The 21,836-nt window shown below is 35.3% G+C and overlaps 1 protein-coding gene across 5 annotated transcripts in view; it reads right to left on the bottom strand.

The window, feature by feature from the left end:
* Positions 1–9,756: 9,756 nt before the first annotated feature.
* The window catches only part of hyd (E3 ubiquitin-protein ligase hyd), a 680,323-nt gene continuing 668,243 nt past the window's right edge, over positions 9,757–21,836 (bottom strand). For all 5 annotated transcript variants that reach the window (XM_090411567.1, XM_090411569.1, XM_090411568.1 and 2 more), the window contains one exon: positions 9,757–10,435. In XM_090411567.1, the coding sequence (XP_090267693.1) occupies positions 10,223–10,435 (213 nt within the window). In that variant the 3' untranslated portion in view covers positions 9,757–10,222. The remainder of the gene's footprint in view (positions 10,436–21,836) is intronic.

Raw genomic sequence — 21,836 nt, 5'->3', positions numbered from 1 at the left:
TTTTTGTGTAATATAGGGACTGTAGAAGGAAAGAGGCCACGAGGCAGACCAAGAATTTCATATATAAATAACACAATGATGCTAACTGGCGCTAAGAGTTATGAAGAGATAAAAAGGAAGTCACAAGACAGGATGTTGTGATGTGCTGCTATATTTACCAATTTTCGGATTGATGCACCAAAGAAGAGAGTATGCTGGTAATAAATTTATGTCCACATTTGACGGTAGTCATAAAAATTATTTTTTTTATATACAGGTAAAAATGTAGTTCGTCCTTAGCTTTTGAAACTAGTGTATAAGTTAGTTACAGCTATTAAAAAAAGCTCAGCCATTTGCGTTTGGAAAATAAATGCATTACAGGATTTATTTTTTTTAAGACATAATTTCCTTGGTTGTTGTTCTTCCCTCCCCTCCCCTAACAACCCTGCCAGATTTTGGCATTTGTTTCTGCCTTATAGTCAGTTACAGCAAACATCCTTTGATTTCTTCTCTATAATTTAAGCTTCTCACAGCGGTTATGATCATACCCAGCTTCATGGCCACTACAAGGGTAGGACTGACAGGGCTCTAGCCTAGGGGCCCGGAATTAGGGGGGGATCGTCTTGTTGGGTCGGCCAGTTAAGTGAGACTAACAAAAGACAAAAAGAAACTTTATAAAATAAGAATGAATATGTGCTGAGAGGGACTACTAGCTTTTGCAATCGTTTCCAACCCATTATCCATCTTTTCAGACTTATGGTTACGCTTCTGAACTTTCCATTTGAAAGGATTTACTTTAGTTTTCGTTTTTCGTTCGCCGGTCTCGCTTTCTATGCACGCCGTCGTTTCAATGCCAACGCTGCCCCGATGTTACCAGCACACTACAGTACCGGTGCGTATGCTACGGATGCTGAAAGAATTTTATTTTATTCATAAAAGAGAAAGCTTTATTTGACAGTTTTAGTTGGTTAACTTGATCTCAAGAAACTGAAAATTTTCTACAAAATTCTTTATTTCAGAAGAATTTGTCTTATTTGAATTAGAATTTTGCTAGTTAGTAAGTAAAAGAAAATATGAAGCTTTTTTAGTTAGTTATGTTTTTTTGTATGAAACAAACTTAATTTTTTTTTCCAGATCATACAAATTTGAGATATTAAAAATATTTAAATAAATAAATTGCCCTCAAGCAAGCAAAGACGTTCTAGTTAAAATTAATAAAATCCCAATTCAAATTCTTCTGATTCAAAGTACAAACATAAGTCCGGAGCTCAGAAGAGGAAACTTAAATCCCAGAGAGAGAGAATCGAAAGCATCACGAGGTCGTCAATTCATAACCAAATTTTTAAATCTGAAAATGAAAAGGACATAGTTCCCAGTACTGATCATAGTGAAGGTGGTGATAATGTTTGTGACATTGAAATCCAAACAGAATATCAGTGTCAAATCGAAACTCATAAAGCAGACGAAAGTCAAGCGACTGTTACATGTGAACCTCTTGCAACGGAAGAAAAGGCCGCAAGTGAAAAACCTGCAGGAGGAGTGGCTATGGAAGAATATGATACAGTTGATGCTTCAGTTGCAGGTACTGTTGAAAAATCTGATATAAAATACGAATACCCTAGTATTTGGCTTAAAGTAATCTCAAACAATATGCGGCAAGAGCCAGTACGAACTATCAGCTTTCAAGAATTCCAAAAGATTTACAAGAATTGCCAACAGAAATGGTGTGAAATTTCAAGATTTTTTGCTCTATACGAAAAGGAAAGATGAAAGAACAAGAGAATATTTTTCAAGAGAACGGTTAACATGGGGTGTATCGAAAGAAAATATTTGTCTACTATGTCGTATTTTTTTCTGACTCTAATAACAAAAACTTAAGCAATTTAGCCCAAGAAGATTTTCTCCTAGAAATAAGCATTGGAAAAAGTTGTATGGTATGTTGCCTCTTCACGAAAATAGTGCCGAACACAGAAAACAATATCTGGCTTGGAAATCCCTTTTGCAGTCATTGAAAGGACATGGAATCGATAAAGACTTACAACTACAAATTCAATATGAAACAAATAAGTAGAGAGCACTTCTGCAATGGATTGTAGATGTAAAGTTTTTTTTATCATCCAGAGGTTTAGCATTTCAAGAAGAAAACACGAAGATTGGAGATGTTCATAATAGGAATTTCTCATGTATATTAGATATAGCCAAGAATGACTTGAACCATGGAATGCATTGCCTGATAGAGTGGTGAGGGCGAGAACGGTCAATGCGTTTAAGGAGTGGTATGATAGACTGTGTTTCCCAGGAGGGACCTCCATCGATGAGTCTTGATAGACTTGTGTTTCTTAGAAAGGACCTCTCACGATGAGTCTTTTGACTCCATGGAGGCTTGAATAACAATTTTTTTTTCTTTTTAAAATAATAATAATTTATTACATATGATACATACATTACAAATTACGTATGATACAACATTACATACATTTGTTTACAAAAATGTTGTATCATATGTAAAGATCTATTTTGGTGTAATCACCAAAATAGATCTTTTGTATTTAGAGCTGCGTCATTAACCGCAGATATTGAAGTTCGTGCAAGCTATATCCTCATCATCAAATTCCTGACATGTACCCTGAAGGGGTGTACAGGATATCATAGTACTACATGAAAAATTTACATCATTACTAACTCTCTCTCTACAATTTTCCCCCAAATCAGTCTGTTACTTGTCAACACTCCCACATTATGAGATCTTATATTTCTATCGTCTAAAGCAGGGCCGGCTCTACCGACGGTACAGGATGTGCATTTGCACGGAGCGGAAAGTTTTTTTGGGCGGCAGAGTTGGCATAAACTATACGAAAAATATGGGAAGGGGGGGGGGAATATGCTACTGCACGGAGCAGAAAAATTCCTAGGGGCGACCCTGGTCTAAGGCACTTTGTACAGTATCAATCCACCTATATCTTGGTCTTCCTTTGGGTCGTTTTCCTGCCAACCTGGCAGAGAACACCTGTTTTGCTAATTTTTACTCGCCCTTTCTGTTTAAGTGACCATACCACCTGACATTAGCTCTGCTAATGCATTCATAGATGCTAACAATGTCAAGTTCTTTCCTAATATCCTTGTTTTCAATATGATATTACCATTAATGCAATCTGTTAATGCCTCTAACCTTTCTCAGGATTCCCATTCCTGCGGTGTCTAGTCTTTGGTCAAGTGTTTTACTTCTGATCCAGCTCTCAGATCCATAAGTTAAAACTGGTGTGAACACTGTCTTGTATACAGCTAATTTAGTGTTCTGACTAATTTCTCTCTTATTCCATATGAATTTATTCAATTGCCTTTCTACCATACCAGCTTTGTTGATTCTGTTGTCTATTCCCATATTTAATTCACCATCTTCACTAAAAATCGTGCCTAAGTAGCTGAAATGTTTCACTTGTTCCACAGGTTCTCCGTTCAAAACACAGTTGGCATTTTCAACGATTCTACCTATTTTCATTGTCTTCGTCTTTTTATTGCTGACCTTCATGCCATATCTATTACAACAGTTATTCAATTTAGTCAGGGATCTTGCAAACTTGTAGTGGATTTATTTAGATGTATAACATCATCCGCATAAAGCAAAGAGCTGACATTAACATCTCCAATTCTGATATTATGTTTAACACTACTTTCCTTCATAATGTGATCCATATAGATAATGAATAACAGAGGGGATAAGGTACATCCTTGTCTCACACCAGATTTAACATTAAACCATCTTCCTGTACTTCCTTCAATTCTAACTGCTGACTTGCAACTGAAATAAAGACTAAGTATTGCTTGATATAATGCCCCATTGATACCATATAACAGTAGCGTATTGAATAGCTTCTCTCTTTGCATCTTGTCATATGCCTTTTGCAGATCAACAAAACGTAAATACAGATCTTTGTTATATTCCCATGTTTTCTCGACTATTTGTCGTAAAGTGAAGATCTGATCTTGACAGCCTCTATTTGGCCTGAATCAAGCTTGTTCTTCACCAAGCTTTTTTTCCACAATTCTTCACAACCGTTTCTCAAGTATACTTGCATAGATCTTGCCAGGAACACTCAGTAGGGAGATACCTCTGTAATTCTCACATTCAGTTTTATTTCTCTTTTTATATATGGGTACTATGAGAGCTCCACTCCAATCATCTGGAATTCGAGCAAAGCCAATAATAATGGCAATAACTGTTGGATTTCTGCTCAGGTCATGTACTGGTTTTACTAGCACCATGTTCCAACATAAAGATGTGCACAAATTCACATGGAGAGAAGAGGCAAGGAATGAGAAAAGTCTCACTGACTATGTTATTGTTGATAGTGATGTTTTCTCCCTGGTGCAGGACACCAGAGTGTGCAGAGGATTTGAAATTTGAAGCGATCACTATTTAGTCTTGAGCAGGATAAAATTGAATTTCGTATTGAAAAGAATAACACGTAAGAAAGTTTTAAAGCGAATAAAAGTTGAGCAGCTCTCAGATGTGAACTGTAGACTAAAATACACAAAGATTATTGAAGAAAAAATGAGAGTTTGAGAACAGAAACCAAACCTTGGAGATTCAGTGGCAAGCTTTGAAGAAAACCCTGATTGATTCAGCCAGAGAGGCATGTGGTGAAGTTGTCAGCAAGGATAGAAAAATCAGAACTCAATGGGGGACACAGGAAGTTAAAGAGGCAGTGAAGGAAAAGAAGAAAGCATATCAAAAGTTCCTGGCAAATAAGTCAGCTTGTGCTCTTAGAGAATAGAGACAAATGTAAGAAAGCTAAACACTGTGTAAAACTAGCTAAACAAAAGTCATGGGAGGACTTTAGCAAGAACATGGAAAATAAATATCAAGAAGTTAGTAAGATATTCTGGAGGTTGTTGAAGAAGCTTAGAAATGGAGGAAACAGTGCTGTAAAAGGAGTTAGAGATGATAAAGGTTACAAGAAAACAGGAGAAAAAGATATCCTTGAAGTATGGAGTAATTACTTCGAAAAATTGCTAAATGAAACAAGCAGTGATATAGTTCGCCCACCGATTTGAGGTCCCTCGACACTTCTGCGCATGTCAGAAAAAGGAGAATCCATTCCGATAATAGGGTAATCAGTCTGTCTTCTGGGTTAGTTTGTTTATTATTAAAGGTCGGAAAATTTAGCTTTTCTTATATACGAACATTGCTGTTTTTAAAGTGTAACTATTTTGCTTGTATAACAGTTGGAAAAATGTACGTAGAGTGTTAATACGTGCAAATACTGCGTTCTACATAAAACAATGTCACTTCGCTCCATGATAAGTTTCCTTTTATTCTGGGACTTTTTAAAACAAAATCCGATTTCATGAAGTATTTTCCTTCAAGTTTCTCTTTTCCAAGGAAAATTAATTTTTTCTTTAAGCACAGGAATCAATTTCGGAACAGCTGGCATTCTTTTCTCGTCGCACTTTTACAACTTTCTTTTATTTTCTCTGCTTGATTTCTTATTGTTTTTAAAGTTGATTCTGAAATTCCTGTAGCACAGACTATGTCGACTATGCGCTCATTACATTCATGCTTCTTTATAACTTCTAATTTTTCCTCCAGTGTTGTAGTTTTTCCCTGTTTTTTAGTCTGGGAATTATTTTGATCACAATTGCCTCTTTTTCCCATAATGTTTGCGTTGCAGAAGACTCCAACAGTGGTAAAATTCGTGAATAGCTCTTCTTGTAACGTCTACATCAAAATCATTCAAAGCTACGGTTTCGATGGTTTTCTTTCTCTGGCGCTTTTTTTTTTTTTTTAAGGAGATTTAAATTTTGGCTTACCCTCACCTTTTGATTCCCTACGAATTCTTTTAACAGTCGACCCCGATACGTCCGCAATTGCACTTGCACTTGCACGTTTTATGACTTGAGAAAGGGGAACAAGAAGAGCCTTCTGACGATTCTTTTTCGCAGAATGTCAGCACATTATTTAATATTCTTTTGCAAGAGCTACTGAAACGTGTAACAAAAGAACTTGTTGACTGTACTGGATCCATCACACAAATTAATAAAAAAATAATGCAAAAAGAGAACAACAAAAATCAAGCTAGTACAGCGACAGACAAGAAAGCACGTGATTTCGCATGTTGGCGACCAATTCGTACATCATTTCTTTCTCCCCTTCAGAATAATCGATTCAGAATGAATCGATTATTCTTGGCACCAAGCCAAGAAGGGATCTAGAAATGGTGGGCGAACTATAGCACAGTGGTAAAAACACACAACAGGTATAGTCAGGAATACATATCCATACTTGAAGTAGATAAAGCCATCAAAGGCTTGAAATGTGGAGAAGCAGCAGGAGTAGATGATATTCGATCAGAAATGCTGAAATATGGTGGTATAAAAGTCTTACAGTGGCCACTGCATAGTTCAGAAAGCCTGGACAGAGGGAAGAATTTCTGATGATTGGAGTAGAGCTCTAATAGTACCCATAAATAAAAAAGGAAATTAAGCCGAATGTGAGAATTACAGAGGTATTTCCCTACTGAGGGTTCCTGGCAAGATCTATGCAAGCATACTTGAGAAACGGTTGAGAAGAATTGTGGAAGAAAAGCTTGGCGAAGAACAAGCTGGATTCAGGCCAAATAGAGGCTGTCAGGATCAGATCTTCACTTTACAACAAATAGTTGAAAAAGCACGGGAATATAACAAAGATCTGTATTTAAATTTTGTCTATCTGAAAAAGGCATATGACAAGGTGCCAAGAGAGAAGCTATTCAATAAATTACAGTTATATGGTGTCAATGTGGCATTATATCAAGCAATACTTAGTCTGTATTTGAGTTGTAAGTCGGCAGTTAGAATTGAAGTACAGAAAGATGGTTTAATGTTAAATCTAGTGTGAGACAAGGATGTATATTATCCTTCTGTTATTCATTATCTATATGGATCACATTATGAAGGAAAGTGGTATTAAACATGATATCAGAATTGGAGATGTTAATTGCTTTATGCAGACGATGTTATGCTTCTAAATCCGCTACAAGTTTGCAAGATTCCCTGACTAAATTGAATAACCGTTGTAATAGATATGGCATGAAGGTCAGCAATAAAAAGACGAAGACAATGAAAATAGGTAGAATCGTTGAAAATGCCAACTGTGTTTTGAACGGAGAACCTGTGGAACAAGTGAAACATTTCAGCTATTTAGGCACGATTTTTAGTGAAGATGGTGAATTAAATATGGAAATAGACAACAGAATCAACAAAGCTGGTATGGTAGAAAGGCAATTGAATAAATTCATATGGAATAAGAGAGAAATTAGTCAGAACACTAAATTAGCTGTATACAAGACAGTGTTCACACCAGTTTTAACTTGTGGATCTGAGAGCTGGGTCAGAAGTAAAACACTTGACGAAAGACTAGAGACCGCAGATATGAGAGTCTTGAGAAAGATTATAGGCATGAACAGATGGCATCAATGGCAATATCATATTAAAAACGAGGATATTAGGAAAGAACTTGACATTGTCGGCATCCAGGAATGAATTAGCAGAGCTAATCTCAGATGGTATAGTCACTTAAACAGAATGGGCGAGGAAAGATTAGGAAACCAGTGTTCTCTGCCAGATTGGCAGGAAAACAACCCAGAGGAAGACCAAGATATAGGTGGATTGATACAGTACAATGTGCCTTAGACGATAGAAATATAAGATCTGATAATGATAATATTGGAGTCTTGACAAGTGACAGACTGATTTGGAGGAAAATTGTAGATAGGAAGTTAGTAATGATGTACATTTTTCATGTAGTACTATCATATCCTGTACACCCCTTGAGGGTACATGTAAGGAATTTGATAATGATACACTTTCTATAACTGTCTATGATCCAGAGTATATAATCAGGTGAAACAGCATTGTGTTACTTATATAAAGAAAATATCTGACTTCTGCATTGATAAAACCTTGGTATCTTCTGACTTGGCTTACCTCTAAAGGTCAAAATGAGATAGAGCACTACCCAGACCTAGGGTAGTAAAGTTACCCTGGGTAGTGCTGCACTCTATATACAAGTAGCCTAGCTGTAAAGATACTTCATGTGCAAACTTTGTTTGCTTATGTTAGGGTAAAGAATTAAAGCAAGAATATAATTCCTTGTCAAGTATAATATACTTTTTTTTATTTTTACTAAATAGCTTAAGGAAATTACAACGTATACTAGGATATACATTAAAATAAATTTTAATACACTTCCAATATTTCGGCAATGTCACGTTGCCATTTTCACAGGAACTTAACGACAAGACACATGCAAGCAAGCACAACAAACAGTAAATGAGGACAAAGCAGGAAGCTATTCTTTCTCCTAAAAGTCCTGATGGTGTCCCCTAGCGGGCAATGTTGGTATTCTTCAGCAATTGGACTGAAGGTCTTCTGATGTAGGTTTCCCAAATTTGGGGCAGTCTCATGCACCCAAATTTGTTGAGGTTTGCGTTGTTTCTTAGGGCTGAGGCTGATTCCATGAAAAACCTTTTGTATTTGAATTTATTACGAGTAATAAACCATGATAATACACCGTAGTAAATTCAAATACGAAAGGCTTTTCATGGAATCAGCCTCAGCCCTAAGAAACAACCCAAACCTCAACAAATTTGGGTGCATGAGACTGCCCCAAATTTGGGAAACCTACATCAGAAGACCTTCAGTCCAATTGCTCAAGAATACCAACATTGCCCGTTAGGGGACACATCAGGACTTTTAGGAGAAAGAATAGCTTCCTGCTTCGTCCTCATTTACTGTTTGTTGTGCTTGCTTGCACGTGTCATGCCGTTAAGTTCCTGTGAAAATGGCAACGTGACATTGCCGAAATATTGGAAGTGTATTAAAATTTATTTTAATGTATATCCTAGTATACATTGTAATTTCTTTAAGCTATTTAGTAAAAATGCATAACCAACATCTAAGCCTTTCCACGAGAATTATAATATACTTTGTAACTCAGTGGTAAAACTTTCTATAACTATCCCTGAAATCCTGATATTTCACAGCTCTTCACAACTTTGTCTATTTAATTTGAATCTTACTACCTTCTTATCATATCACATACACCTCTCTATTTTTAATTGCCGCTCCCTATACACTCTCCAACTTATTTATGGAAATATTTATGATAATTTAATAAAGAAAATTTAGTAATCCGAACAGTTTGTCGATACTCAACAGCAAATCATAAGTAAAAAGAATATTTTTATTTATTTATAGATAAATTTATAAAAAATATACTGAATAACAAGTTCTTGCCCATGAAATACACCCACTTCCAAAAAAACCTTAATCCTACATGATAATCTCAATTACACACTACACTGTACTGCTGCTTGTTATCTAAAATTCACCAGTTTCTTATTAATCTCACTATATAATCATCAGATATTGAACTGGTGAATCTTAGTTAAGAAAGTTAGATGACTGTTTTACAATTAATGTTGTAGTCTTTTTCTTATAATCTTTTTATAAATAGAACATTTATAAGAATCTTATTTCCTTAATGAAACCTTCAAGTATTCTGGTCAAAAAGCAAACTGGTAGAAAAATATCAAAATTACAAGCAAGCTAAAATTGCTTTGCCTCTATTAATCCAAAAAAATTTGTATTTTATTAAATCTGCTCTAACAAAAGATGTCTGTGGAAGATAAAAACAGTATTCAAACAATAATTTATTTCTGTGTCAAAGAAGTATTATAAATATGTGAACTATAAAACAATTCCAACTTAGCACATAAAATCACAAACAACTCTGACATACAAAATTTATTATATTCTACATACAGAAAGCACTGGTATTGTCCTCCAGCAATACCAAAATGTCTGAGGTACACACTGCTACCAGTTAATCCCAGAGGACAGAACTTCTTCCCAGATACCAGTTCAAACATCACATACTGTACAATAAAGTATACTTTAACATGACAGTCACAATACAAACAAAACTTGTTTACATTATTATATAAATATTACTATAAAAACGCAAGTTTCAGTCAATATCAATTGGTAACCTGTGGTTATATAAGAGTTTAATCTCCACAGGAAACTAAGAGTTATTACTCCGCACATTGTAGTGACATTAAAAACAGGTCACAGAAGAAACTGATGTCTATTCCTAACTTGTATCTGCTCAATCAGTAGTTCATCCATTTCAGTCATTATGTTGAATAAGTCTATAAATAGTCGGTGGCAATTTGTGTAGTGGCAAAAAAATCAGAGCAGACTAGACAAATCCAAAATTCTTTGCTTTAATAGCTAATAACAATTTCGTGCGAAGAATGGCCTTTGAAGAATATAAAGGAATGTAGAGACGAGAGATACAAGTATTGGCAGTAGGTAAATGCTGGTCATCTGCAGGACGAATTGTGATGGTTGGCATAGGTTGGAAACCTTCTTCACTAGCTGGAAGAGCTGGACTTCCAGACCAAAAATACACCTTTTAAAAGACAAATAAAATAAACATTATTTATAAAAATACAAAGACATCAATTAAGGGAATTATTAAAATTAAGAACAATCTTATATAACAGCTAAGTGTAAACTGTGCAAATCAGAAAGCATCCCCCTTTCTTACACACACAAGGCATGACAATTAAATTCCTGGAATGCACACACAAAAACTATATTTGATTACCTGTAGACCAGTGGCTACTTCCACTTAGAATAATCTCCTTGTATAGCAATGGAATTAGAAGATGCTGCCATTGTACACAACATTTCTGGAACTTGTCTTCTGGAATGTTTTTTGTTACTCTCACACAATGCTGGATGTCAGAAAATCTGCATCCATTCAAAGCATTCTTCAGTTTTTTTGGGAGCAGCCAAATGTTAAGGCTGATGAATACAAAGGATGGTCCAATTTTGTAACTGATTTTTGATCTCCAATTGTGACAATTGCATAGTTTTTTTTGGTCTTGGGAAAGATGATGTTTTCCATTGCTCACTTTGGTGTTTTGTTCAGGATTGTACTGAAAACATCACATTTCATCACCAGTAATAACTATCAAAAACAACCAATTGTGAAGAAAGATCAGAACAGACATCAGCTGTTGCTTTTAATCTTCACTCAAAATTCAAGGAACCATCTTTGCAAAAATATTTCATTCCCAAATTGACCATCAAAATTCCCCTCGCTTTTCCTCTGTCTAAATTTAATTCTTCTGCATTAATCATGCCTTTCCTTTCCTCTTTAAACCTCTTATGCTACTCAAATATGCTCATCTTTTTCATATAATTAGCATGATAAACCATTTTAACATGCCTAGAGTTTCACTTGCAATTTTAACTAACTTTGCACAAAACTTGATATTAGTTAATTGTGCTGTTTTAAATTCTGTTTTCACTCATTTTTCTACTGAAAGCAAGAAACATGTACATACAAAATTCTACCATAGATTGTTCATTATTGCCTTGATTGTTTTGGTACAACTTAAGGCAATAGCACAGATATGTCCAAACATGCACAGTTATGTGATTCTGCCCAATTTGCCATATGTGCAATAATACGAGGCCAATCTGGGAATTTAATTGTTGCACCTTACACACACCTATTTTTTTAAATACAAATAATAGTAACACATTATCTACTGAGTAAATAATTCTGATTTAATTATAAACAATACTTTCTTGTAATAAAGAAATCATGGACACATGCAGTAATAATTTCTTTGTTTGAAATAAAGCTATTAACCCTTTTATCTAGTTCATTTTTAAGTTCATAGAAAACTTATTAGTTTTATTTTTTGCTGGTGCTAAAAAATTCTTAATGCCAATAAAAAGAAATAAATTTCTTTTTATTGGCATTTAAAATATTTTGATAAAAACAACAATATTTTTAAGTTTTTCTGAAAAATCAGTCTTCACTTTGACATATTATCACATCATTTTAATATCAACCAAAGTTCCTTATTTACTCAAGATTTCTCAAATGTAAAAATCATGGTCAGTACTTATTTTAGACTACTGTATATTTTCACGTATAATGCGATCCACGTATAATAGATCTGTTAATCTTGTTCCATAACATTATAAATAATACAATACGAATTAACGAAAGAAATATTTATTTTAAAACAAAATGTCAAAATTCTTCAAATTCTTCTTCATCTTTTGAGTCATCAAACAATTCTTTTATAAATTCATCTGTAGGCATTGCGTCATCAGTGTAGCAGTTGTCGTCATCATGCTCTCCATTTTGTTGTGCATCATCCTCGCTTTCGTATATGATGTCATCTTCGGATCCATCCATTGAATTACTTATTCCACATTTAAGAAATAAGCATTGAATCATTTCAGATGGTATTGAATCCCAAGCTTCTTTAACCCGGCTGGTGACTAGGGTGATCTCAGCTTCTGAAAATTCCCACCCTTTGTCATCTTCACCAAACCAGATGACATCCATTCTCTCCATTTTTCACGTAAGTAATCTTTAAACGGCTTAATCAAGCAGCTGCAAAACGGAAGTTAGACTACCTGGTATGACTGCTAGGTCTGTACTTAGCTCACATGCTTTCTCTTTGCTTGCCTCCATTAAATGCGCCTGGAACATATCCCAGACTAGCATGCTTTGTTGATGTAACAAGCTGCCTGGACGTATGTTCCATACCTGATCGAGCCACAATTGTACACCTTCTTCATCCATCCAATCTTTCTGATTGGTGCAAACAATGATACCTGGTGGAAATTTCATAGGCTTCGGAGTTTTCTTCCTTTTAAATATCACTGTCAGCTTTAATTTGGTTTCGTCTGCCATGCATGCTAGAACAACGGTAAAATGTGTTTTTTCATGTCCCGTTTTTTTTCATGAGGACACTTTTTTCACCAACTGAGTTTACTGTTCGATTCCCAGGCATATCAAAGTGCATGGGTGTCTCATCCATATTGCCTATTTGGGAAAGTTCATATCCGTGACACTTTCATAATTTTATGATAAATTTATGGAAGGACTCCACTTTTTCTTCAAGCTGCTTTGGTAACTTCTGTGCAACTTTTGTTCGGTGTCGTAATGTTAATGCTTTGCGTTTCATAAATCTGTTGCACCACCCAGGCGAAGCAAGAAAATATGAAATACCTGGTGTGTCCTTGAATTTACCATTCTTGAGTTGTAGAGCTTGAAAACAAATTGCATTTCTTGTTACTATAATGCCATCTTGTCGTTGCATCAAAATCCATTCATTTAGCTCTTCTTCAAGTTCTGGAAAGGATGCCACATCTCCACTACGGGCACGTTTTGTTTTGGGGATTTTTTCAAGACTCTTTTTTGCTTATGCCAAAGTCTAATATTACTCTCTGCTACACTAAATTCTCTCATAGCAACACTGTTATTATGTTCTTCTGCAAACTTCACGACACACAATTTAAATTCTGCTTCAAAATATGAATGTTTATGTTTCTGTTGGCTCATTTTCAGCCTAGGTTTGTTTAATGAGTAATATTTAAAATGAACTGTGGTTAAACCGATATAACTGTGCTAATATCCCGCCAAGGGAGCGGGATATTAGCACAGTTATATCGGTTTATAATAGCACAGTATTGATATCCAAATCCATTGATGGAATATGCAAGTACCTATCTAAAAAGAGTGGATACCACAGGAAAATGATAACTTCTGTAAATACTACTTTGTTGTTATCTTGTCCTTGGAAGAGTCTTAGATGTTTCCATGTGCTCATTGAACTGCTTTGGCTATGTTGATTATTTTGTTTGTATAGAACTGTTGTTCAGGATTAGGATCTATTTCTTGCAAGGCTGCTGTAATTGCTGGACAGGTAAAGATGTGAGTGGGTGTCAGTTGTTGCAGTTTCTATATGTTCTATCTGTATTGATCTTCATTCCTCTATAATGTCCTGTTCGTAGTCTTGCCATTGTGGTGGAGGTCTTTCTGTCAGCATTGACTTTGGGAATTTGATGTATCACTCACTGATTTCAGTGGAATTAGTTTAGCTTTTGCTAGTGCACCATTTTTGATTGCCTCCATAGCTGATCTTGAGTCACTGCAAATTATAATTCCCTCAGATTACTGAGATGATGATAATTTTAAGTAGGCATTGAGTGCTTAATTTATTACATAAAGTTTGCTGGTAAAATTGGAAGCAATTCTCCCAGATCCAACTTTTATTCCAAGTTTTTCACCTTTCAGGAGTAGAAGGAGAACACCAACGCCTCCATTAATCATATTGGTGTCTAATGATCCATCGGTATAACAAATAATCTGCTTGGAGGATGAAAGAAGGTTGATAGCATTTAGGCCTTTTTCTTTGAGCATTTCTTTTGATTCTTTTTTTTGTACAGAGTTTGGTAAGGTTTAGATTTATGGAGGTAAAGGACTGGAAAATAGAGGTTCTTTGTTCATGTGGGCATTTAGCTGATCAAGACCTGTTTCCTTCCTGATAGTGTCATCATATTGTAAAGTTGATGATCAATGAAGTCTGCGTTTTTGATTCCAATGTTCATAAGTTTTTAGGGAGGTATGATCGCTTTGGTAGCTTCTGATATTATTTATGAATTTTATGGTGGCAAATTTTCGTCTCCTCCAGCAGGTCAAGACCACATTCCTGTTGGGCTCTGATGTTGTTAGTGGATGAGACTGCACCAATGATAATCTTGGATGCTTTTGCTTGTATTTTGTCTAATTTTTCCTTTACCGATGATGCTGAAAGTGACCAGATAGGTGCTGCATATTCCATTATTGGTCTTATTAGTGTAGTGTAAGTAGTTTTAAATACTACTTTCTACTTCCTGATTAAGCAGAGGAAGACAACCTTCCCTCTCACATTAGTGTTTCCATTATTACACCTACAGTGTCATGGTCAAATAAAATCTCCTACAAGCAAGAATGGGGAGGAACTCTCATGCAAGATCATAAAGGTCAACCTTGAAAATATCTGCACCAGGCAGTAGATAAATACAGAATAATGAACTAAATATCCTACTGAGAGAGAAATGACAACTGCTGCTATGTTGATATATCGAGAGGAATTTGTTGGAACAGGGTATGGTTATTTCGAAAGAAATTATTGTATGAAAGTATTAATTACTTGTGCTTGGTGTACAAATTTGGCTTCCAATTTTGAGGACTTGCTTTTCTGGAGCCTGGATTTTTCTATTTTTGGGGAAACGTAGAAGGCCAGTGTCCCTATTTTCAATAAAATTATGCAAGGTGTCACTGAGTTCTACTTTCTGAATGCATGGAATTTTTATTACTTTGGAGTCCTCTGTATATACAGAGGATTCACCCCCCCCCCCCCCCCGCTGGGAAGTGATGCTTTTCCTTGTGTGGTGCTAATGCCATTATTTTCTTGACTAATGCATTTCCATGGCATGGTATCATATTATTTTCTCAAGTGAAACCACACCCATTAGAAAATATGCATTCTAATGAAATTCAGAGTACATGATAGTTTTCAGAATGACATACTGTCTGTAATGCACAAATCGGATTTTAATAACACGACATAACAGGGGAATGAATCACTAAAACATGAAACTATGTTAGCTCAAACATGATTTGTCATGACGTGAACCATACTTTGTACTACTGAGAAACAACATGCGAATGTAAAAAATGCTACTCAGCTGAACATAGTGGCCCAAGGAGAAACACATGCACACACCTCGACGTTTTTTTCTCTCTCTCTCACCACAGTATACCCACATGTGTTGCCCTAGGAGTATGTATTGTGTTCTTCTGACTTTGTAGACTTTTAAATTTTAGCTAACACTATCTCTGAATGGATACCCTTCTAACATTTTAAACAAATTGCTTTTTAAAGACAACCTCCAACAACGTGGAACGGAGTCCCAATATGTGTCCACTGCTGTCATTCCATATATTAATTCAGTATCCACAAAATTGGCGAGAATGTTAAAAGCTCATAACATTAGAGTGGTTTTTAAACCAACTACCATGATCAGACAAGTCTTAAGATCACCCAAAGATGAGGTATCTTCCTTCAGGGTACCTCATCTTTGGTACAAAATTTCCTGGAGTGTATGAAATTCCATGCACGTGTGGCCTTTCTTACATTGGACAGACCTCTAGAAGTTTTGAAATAAGACAGAAGGCACACGTGAGGGATGTCAATCACAATAGAATCATCACATCTGGTTTAACTCATCATTTCTCAACATCAAATCACCTTATAGATTGGAAAAACAGTTCTATGCCTTACATCGAGAATGACTATAAACACAGAACTTTCAAAGCAGCAGCAGTGGTACTACGCACAGGCAATAATTTAAATAGAAATCAAGGTGCTATACTTAAAGACATATGGAAATATCTCATCAATTCTATCAGCTTAACAGAACTACAATATGTGAAAAACTATACATGTGTAGTTTTTCAAAATTCTACATGTACCACATCTGGTACATGTGGTCATGTACCAGATTCTGACTGAAGCATTCAAATGCATGCACGCCATCAAACATGAATTATCAAATGTAATGGCCTAGCAGTTACTAAAGTGTATGTTTTCATGTAACTTGATGCATTTGTTTTCATACCAGTACAGCCTTGAAAATGCTAGACAGTGGCTAGTGAAACTTGTTGGTTCTTTGTATTTTTAATTTTATCTTATGGTCTTTTAACAATAAAAGTTCTTAGTTTTGTAGACTTTTCTTGATAAAAGTATTTATTACAGAAGCTCACACAAGAGAGTACCCTGGTTATAAGAATCCAAGCAGAATAAAAATGAAAGCTTAAGTACTGAGCTTGAAATAATAAAACATTTTGAAAGAAAGGAGAGAATATGATATTATAAGAGCAATGTGTCTAAAGGAAAAACATTGAGACAACACAGTCAAAATAAAAGAAATTGTTTAGAAGGAACAAACACACAAGTGCTGCAAAGTGGATTAGAACAAGGCCTAAAGAGATACAATATTTACTACAGTATGTTATTCTTTACTTATTAGAAACTAAAAGATGTTTAAAGCTATAGTAGCATTTTTTTTTACTTACGAAGCTGCACAGGTTTTAATGATTCTGTCTCAATCCTTTTCCAATAAGCCCTGTAATTTTCATTGCACAAAATTCTTTAATCACATGATTTTCAGGAGAAATAGTGGTATTTCTGAGAAGGTGGGATAGTTATACAAGTTATCATTATTCTAATTATATAGGCACCTCCATGAAGTCTGAAGACTCATTGTGGGAGACCCAAACCAGCAACACAATATCTATTACCTTTCCCTAATTCCATTAAGAGACAAAGCACTCACAGCTGAAACTGGAAACCTATTTCCTTCTAACCATCACTCTCCAAGCAAAGTCTTCACACCCTTATTCAACTTCAAGGGATGATCTCTTGTTCTACCCCTCTAGCAAATTGCTAAAATATTTCTCTCTGCATCAATACTATAAAATCCTTTAAGTAACTTACATGTTTCTATCATATCCCTTCTTCTTCTTTGCCTGTCAACTTTTGCAATCCACAAACCCCTTCAGTCAATCCTGATAGGGAGCATTTCACTGGCCACTCATCACCCTGGTCAGTTGCCTCTGGATCCTCTCCACTACTTTTCACCCCCAAGAAACCTAGGTGATGACCAGATCTGTGCACAATAATCCAGATGTGGACATATTAAGGCCTTACAAAGAGGTATGACACCTTATCTCTGCTTGTTAGTGTGTTCTTCAATAGTCAAGTAATCCTATGATTACTTGACTATTGACTATGTTGGCAACCTTAACAACATGCCTTCTAAACTTCAACTCTATAGCTACTGCCATCCAAAATTCCTAGTTCATCTATTTCCTGAAGTATAGAGCCATCAATGTGGTGCACTGCTTGCTATCTATTTATCCCAAAATGCATAACTTTACATTTTCTATATTAAACTAACACTCAATATCTCTTGTACATACTGCCACCATATTTAAATAATCTGCAAGATCTCCACACCACCTTGATTAATTACAATATCCAATTTTGTATCATTGGCAAACAATTTATCATTTATACAAATTAAACAGTAGTGGTCCTAGTACAGAGCCTTTCATAACATTATTTTTTAAGAAAATTCTAATGTAGACTAATATATTAAATTTAATTAATACTTCCAATATTTCAGCAAATTCAAACTGCCATCATCAGGGAACAAAATATATGTGCACACAGGCACTGAGACTAAAGTATGTTAACTGAGAGTAGGCCAAAAGGCTTATAAACAATACCCCTAGTGGATTAAAATGGATATTCTTGACTGTCAAATTTGAGACAGTTTCATGAAACCAAAATTATTGAGATCAGGATTGGGGTAGCTGAACATAAGGACTATATCAGTTTCTGACCAAACAAATTTGGTTGCATGAAACTGCCTCAAATTTGGGAAGCTCTCATCGTTCATACTTCAGGCTAACAGCTCAGGAAGCCCAATTTAACCCACTGGGGGATTTACTATTTAGGACTTTAGGCTTATTCTCAGTCGCATGCTTCAGCCTCATAACTTAGTAATATCTGCATGCACATATCTTATATTTTGCTTCCTGATGATGGCAATTTGACTTTGATGAAATATTGGAAGTATAAATTAAATTTATTTAATATATTAATTTATGCTGTAATTTCCTTAAAAAACACAGTCATGCTTTCTCCTGGATTCTTCTCCTGCATTTAGCGCCTCCGTAGCGCAATTGGAAGAACGACTGTACGTTGCGCCCTTCGATTAGAAAAGACCCAAGTTCAATTCTCATCATGAAGGAGGGATCTTTATATGGACTTTTTCAATTGAAGGTGAGTTAGCCGATCTCATATGGAGATAGCAGGGTTTTTTCTCCACTTGGGTTTTTCATCCCACATACAGACAAATCGGCCCTTCAGAACACATGCAATTTACAGACAAAAAATACTAGCTGTAGTGGTGGCGGATGTGGGTAGTGGATGGCATTGATGTGGGTGATTGGTAGTAGAAGTTCTGTGTAGTACTGGAGACGGAGAGTTGTACAGTGGTGTCCTCCTGCGAGTCTTCAGACTCCTTGGAGGTGTCATGAATAATAAATATACTACTTTTTGATATGTCCATCAGCCACCCTTGTATCCATATAACCATATTTGCATAAGAGTTCTGCTAAAATATAAAAGATAAATATAAAAAAAGTTAGTAAATTACTAAGACAAGACTGACCCTTCACAAAGCCAAGTTGCTCCCTACAGCGTATCATATTCTTATCCACCCATTCCTGAATTCTCTCTCTCTGACCAATTTTTCCAATACTTTTATTATAACCACTGTCTTAGAGCATCCTTTATGCAATTATTTTTTCCTCTTTCCACATTCCTAGGATTCTGCCAGAATTGAGACTTAAATTAAACAGCCTAGGCAGAGGCATTGCAAGTTCCCTTGCATATTCTTGTAAAATACAAGCTGATAGCCCATCTAATCCCATGGCCATATTTACATTGAGATTCTGCAATAGCCTAAGAACCACCAATTCATCTGTTCTCAGATCAGTCCCTGTCACATCCGCAATTCACCTAAATGCTATATACACTTGTAAAATGGTCACCCAACTATTTGTGTTGCGTCTGTCAACTTGCTACTATCAGCACTTATTAAGGTTATACTTCCATAGTTATTCTTCCTCTTACTTGCCGCATAATGAAAGAAATCTTTAGGATTTCCTTTGGCCTGTTTCTTTCTTCTTATAATCTTATTGTATATGATGCCATCATTCATCTAATTCTTACCTGATTAACCCTCCTGACCTTGGGTATATAATCTGATATTGCAGCCTGTAGGTATCCCTTGACTATATCCCATACACTGGTAATATCCTTCTCTTGTAAGTTTTTATGCCATGGCACAGCTTCAAAATTATCTGCATTTTAGTTCCACACAGACCCATTCTTGACATAAATTCCATGTTTTGCAACCACTCAAGTCCCAACCTCCTCTTTGGAATCTGAGGCAATGTGACCACCTTGAGTTATGGATAGTTTTCTGATCCTAAGTTCAGATTCACCACTCTCATGTTGTCTCAAGTGACTATCAATAAGTGTATAAATTCTATTTCCTTCATTGCATGTGATCTTCCTTCCTTTCAATGTATGTCTCCACAGTTAAAGTTTGCCATAATAATTACTTGACATGAACTTATTGTACTAATTTGCAAATGCATGTCTTCCACATCATCATCAAATTAAATCATAGTTCTTTCTGCACTTCATCATTAAAGCGTACACAAACCATTATCAAGTTAAATGCACCTTTAGATATACTTTTTTTTACATAAAACATTATCTTCTAAACATAAAGGATTTTCTATTAGACGTAGTTGTGGTAAATCTCCTTTTTGTCTCCTGATATAGAATATTCTGTTCTGTTTGATCTTTTGAATCATTCTTATCTTTCCATCTTTAACATGCCCATGTGTTAGCTGGCTTTTTTCCTTCATGGGTGAAACATTTGGATTTTTTCAGTGTAGTATTCCATTTTATGCTCTTAGCAGGATATATGAAACAGAAAAGAGATCTCCATTTAGATTTGAGCAGGATAAAATTGAATCCCATCTTCCATTTCACGTTAAACTCAATGGCCTGTCGCACCTAAGTAACTTTTCTTCTTAGGAACCTGATACTACTTGTGGTAGGGCAATAAATCCTATCTGCATTGTCCTATGGCTGTGAAATGGATGTATTCTTCTGGTTAAAATGAATCATCATATTGAAAAGAAAGATATGTCGGTTTTTAAAAGAATCAAAGTTAAGTAGCTTTCTGAGGTGAACTGTAGACTCAAATACACAAATATCATTCAAGAAAAAAATGAGAATTTGAAAACGATTTGAACAATTGGGAACTCAGTGGCAGACTGAACAAAAACATAGATTGATTCAATCAGAGAGGGATATGGTGAAGTTATACAAGGATGGCAAAATCAGAACTCTATGATGAACTCAGGAAGTTAAAGAAACAGTCGGTAAGTCAATGGTATCTAAATAAAAGTCATAGGAAGACTTCAGTAAGAATATAGAAAACAAATATCAGGAAGGTGGAAAAAAAAGGTTCTGGGGTTTGCTGAAATCGCTTAGAACTGAAGAAAAGAATACTGTAGAAGAAATCAGAAATTATAAAGATGACATGAAAACTGAAGACAAAACTATCTTAGATGTTTGATACAGTTATTTTCAAAGGCATAAATGAAAGAGAGGCTATTAGGGGGTACATATCAATATTTAAGGCAGAATTGGTTACTAGACAATCAATAGGGACATGGATGTTAGACATAGTATAATATTTTAAATAATGGCTTCACACATAAGAGAAAACTAAATATAATTTATTACTCCTATTCAAACTGAATGAAGAGCTCAAGATATATTGAGTGAAATGTACAGGAGTAATAAATTTTATTTAGTTTTTCTCTTACATGTGTGAAACTGTTATTTAAAATATTATACCATTTAAGTATAATATAACCTTAAGTAGATGATCTTCAACCAGAAATGCTCAAGCCTGGAGGTATAAACGTTTTATAATAGCTGTACTGCATAATTCAGAAGGCATGGTTAGAAGATTAAATTCTGGATGACTGGAGTACAGTTCTTATAATACCCATTTATAAAAAGTGAAATAACATGGAATGCAAGAATTACAGAGGAATATCTGTATAGAGTGTTCTGGATAATAATTATGCAATAATACTTGAGAAAAGATTAAGAAAAATTGTGGAAGAGAAACTTGGAGAATAAGAAGCAGGTTAAGGCCACATAGGGGCTGTCAAGTTCAGATTTTCACTTTAAGACAATTAGTTGAGAAACTGCAGAAATATAACAAGCACCAAGAAAAAAGCTGTTCAACACATTACATTTATATGGGGTAAATGGAACATTATA

Source organism: Typopeltis vanoorti, chromosome 21, assembly GCF_054136105.1.
Source record: "Typopeltis vanoorti isolate ZY-2024b chromosome 21, IOZ_Tvanoo_1.0, whole genome shotgun sequence".
In the NCBI taxonomy this organism is placed as follows: domain Eukaryota; kingdom Metazoa; phylum Arthropoda; class Arachnida; order Uropygi; family Thelyphonidae; genus Typopeltis; species Typopeltis vanoorti.
The sequence above is the reverse complement of the archived record's forward strand: the minus strand, read 5'-3'. Positions and strand labels throughout refer to the sequence as shown.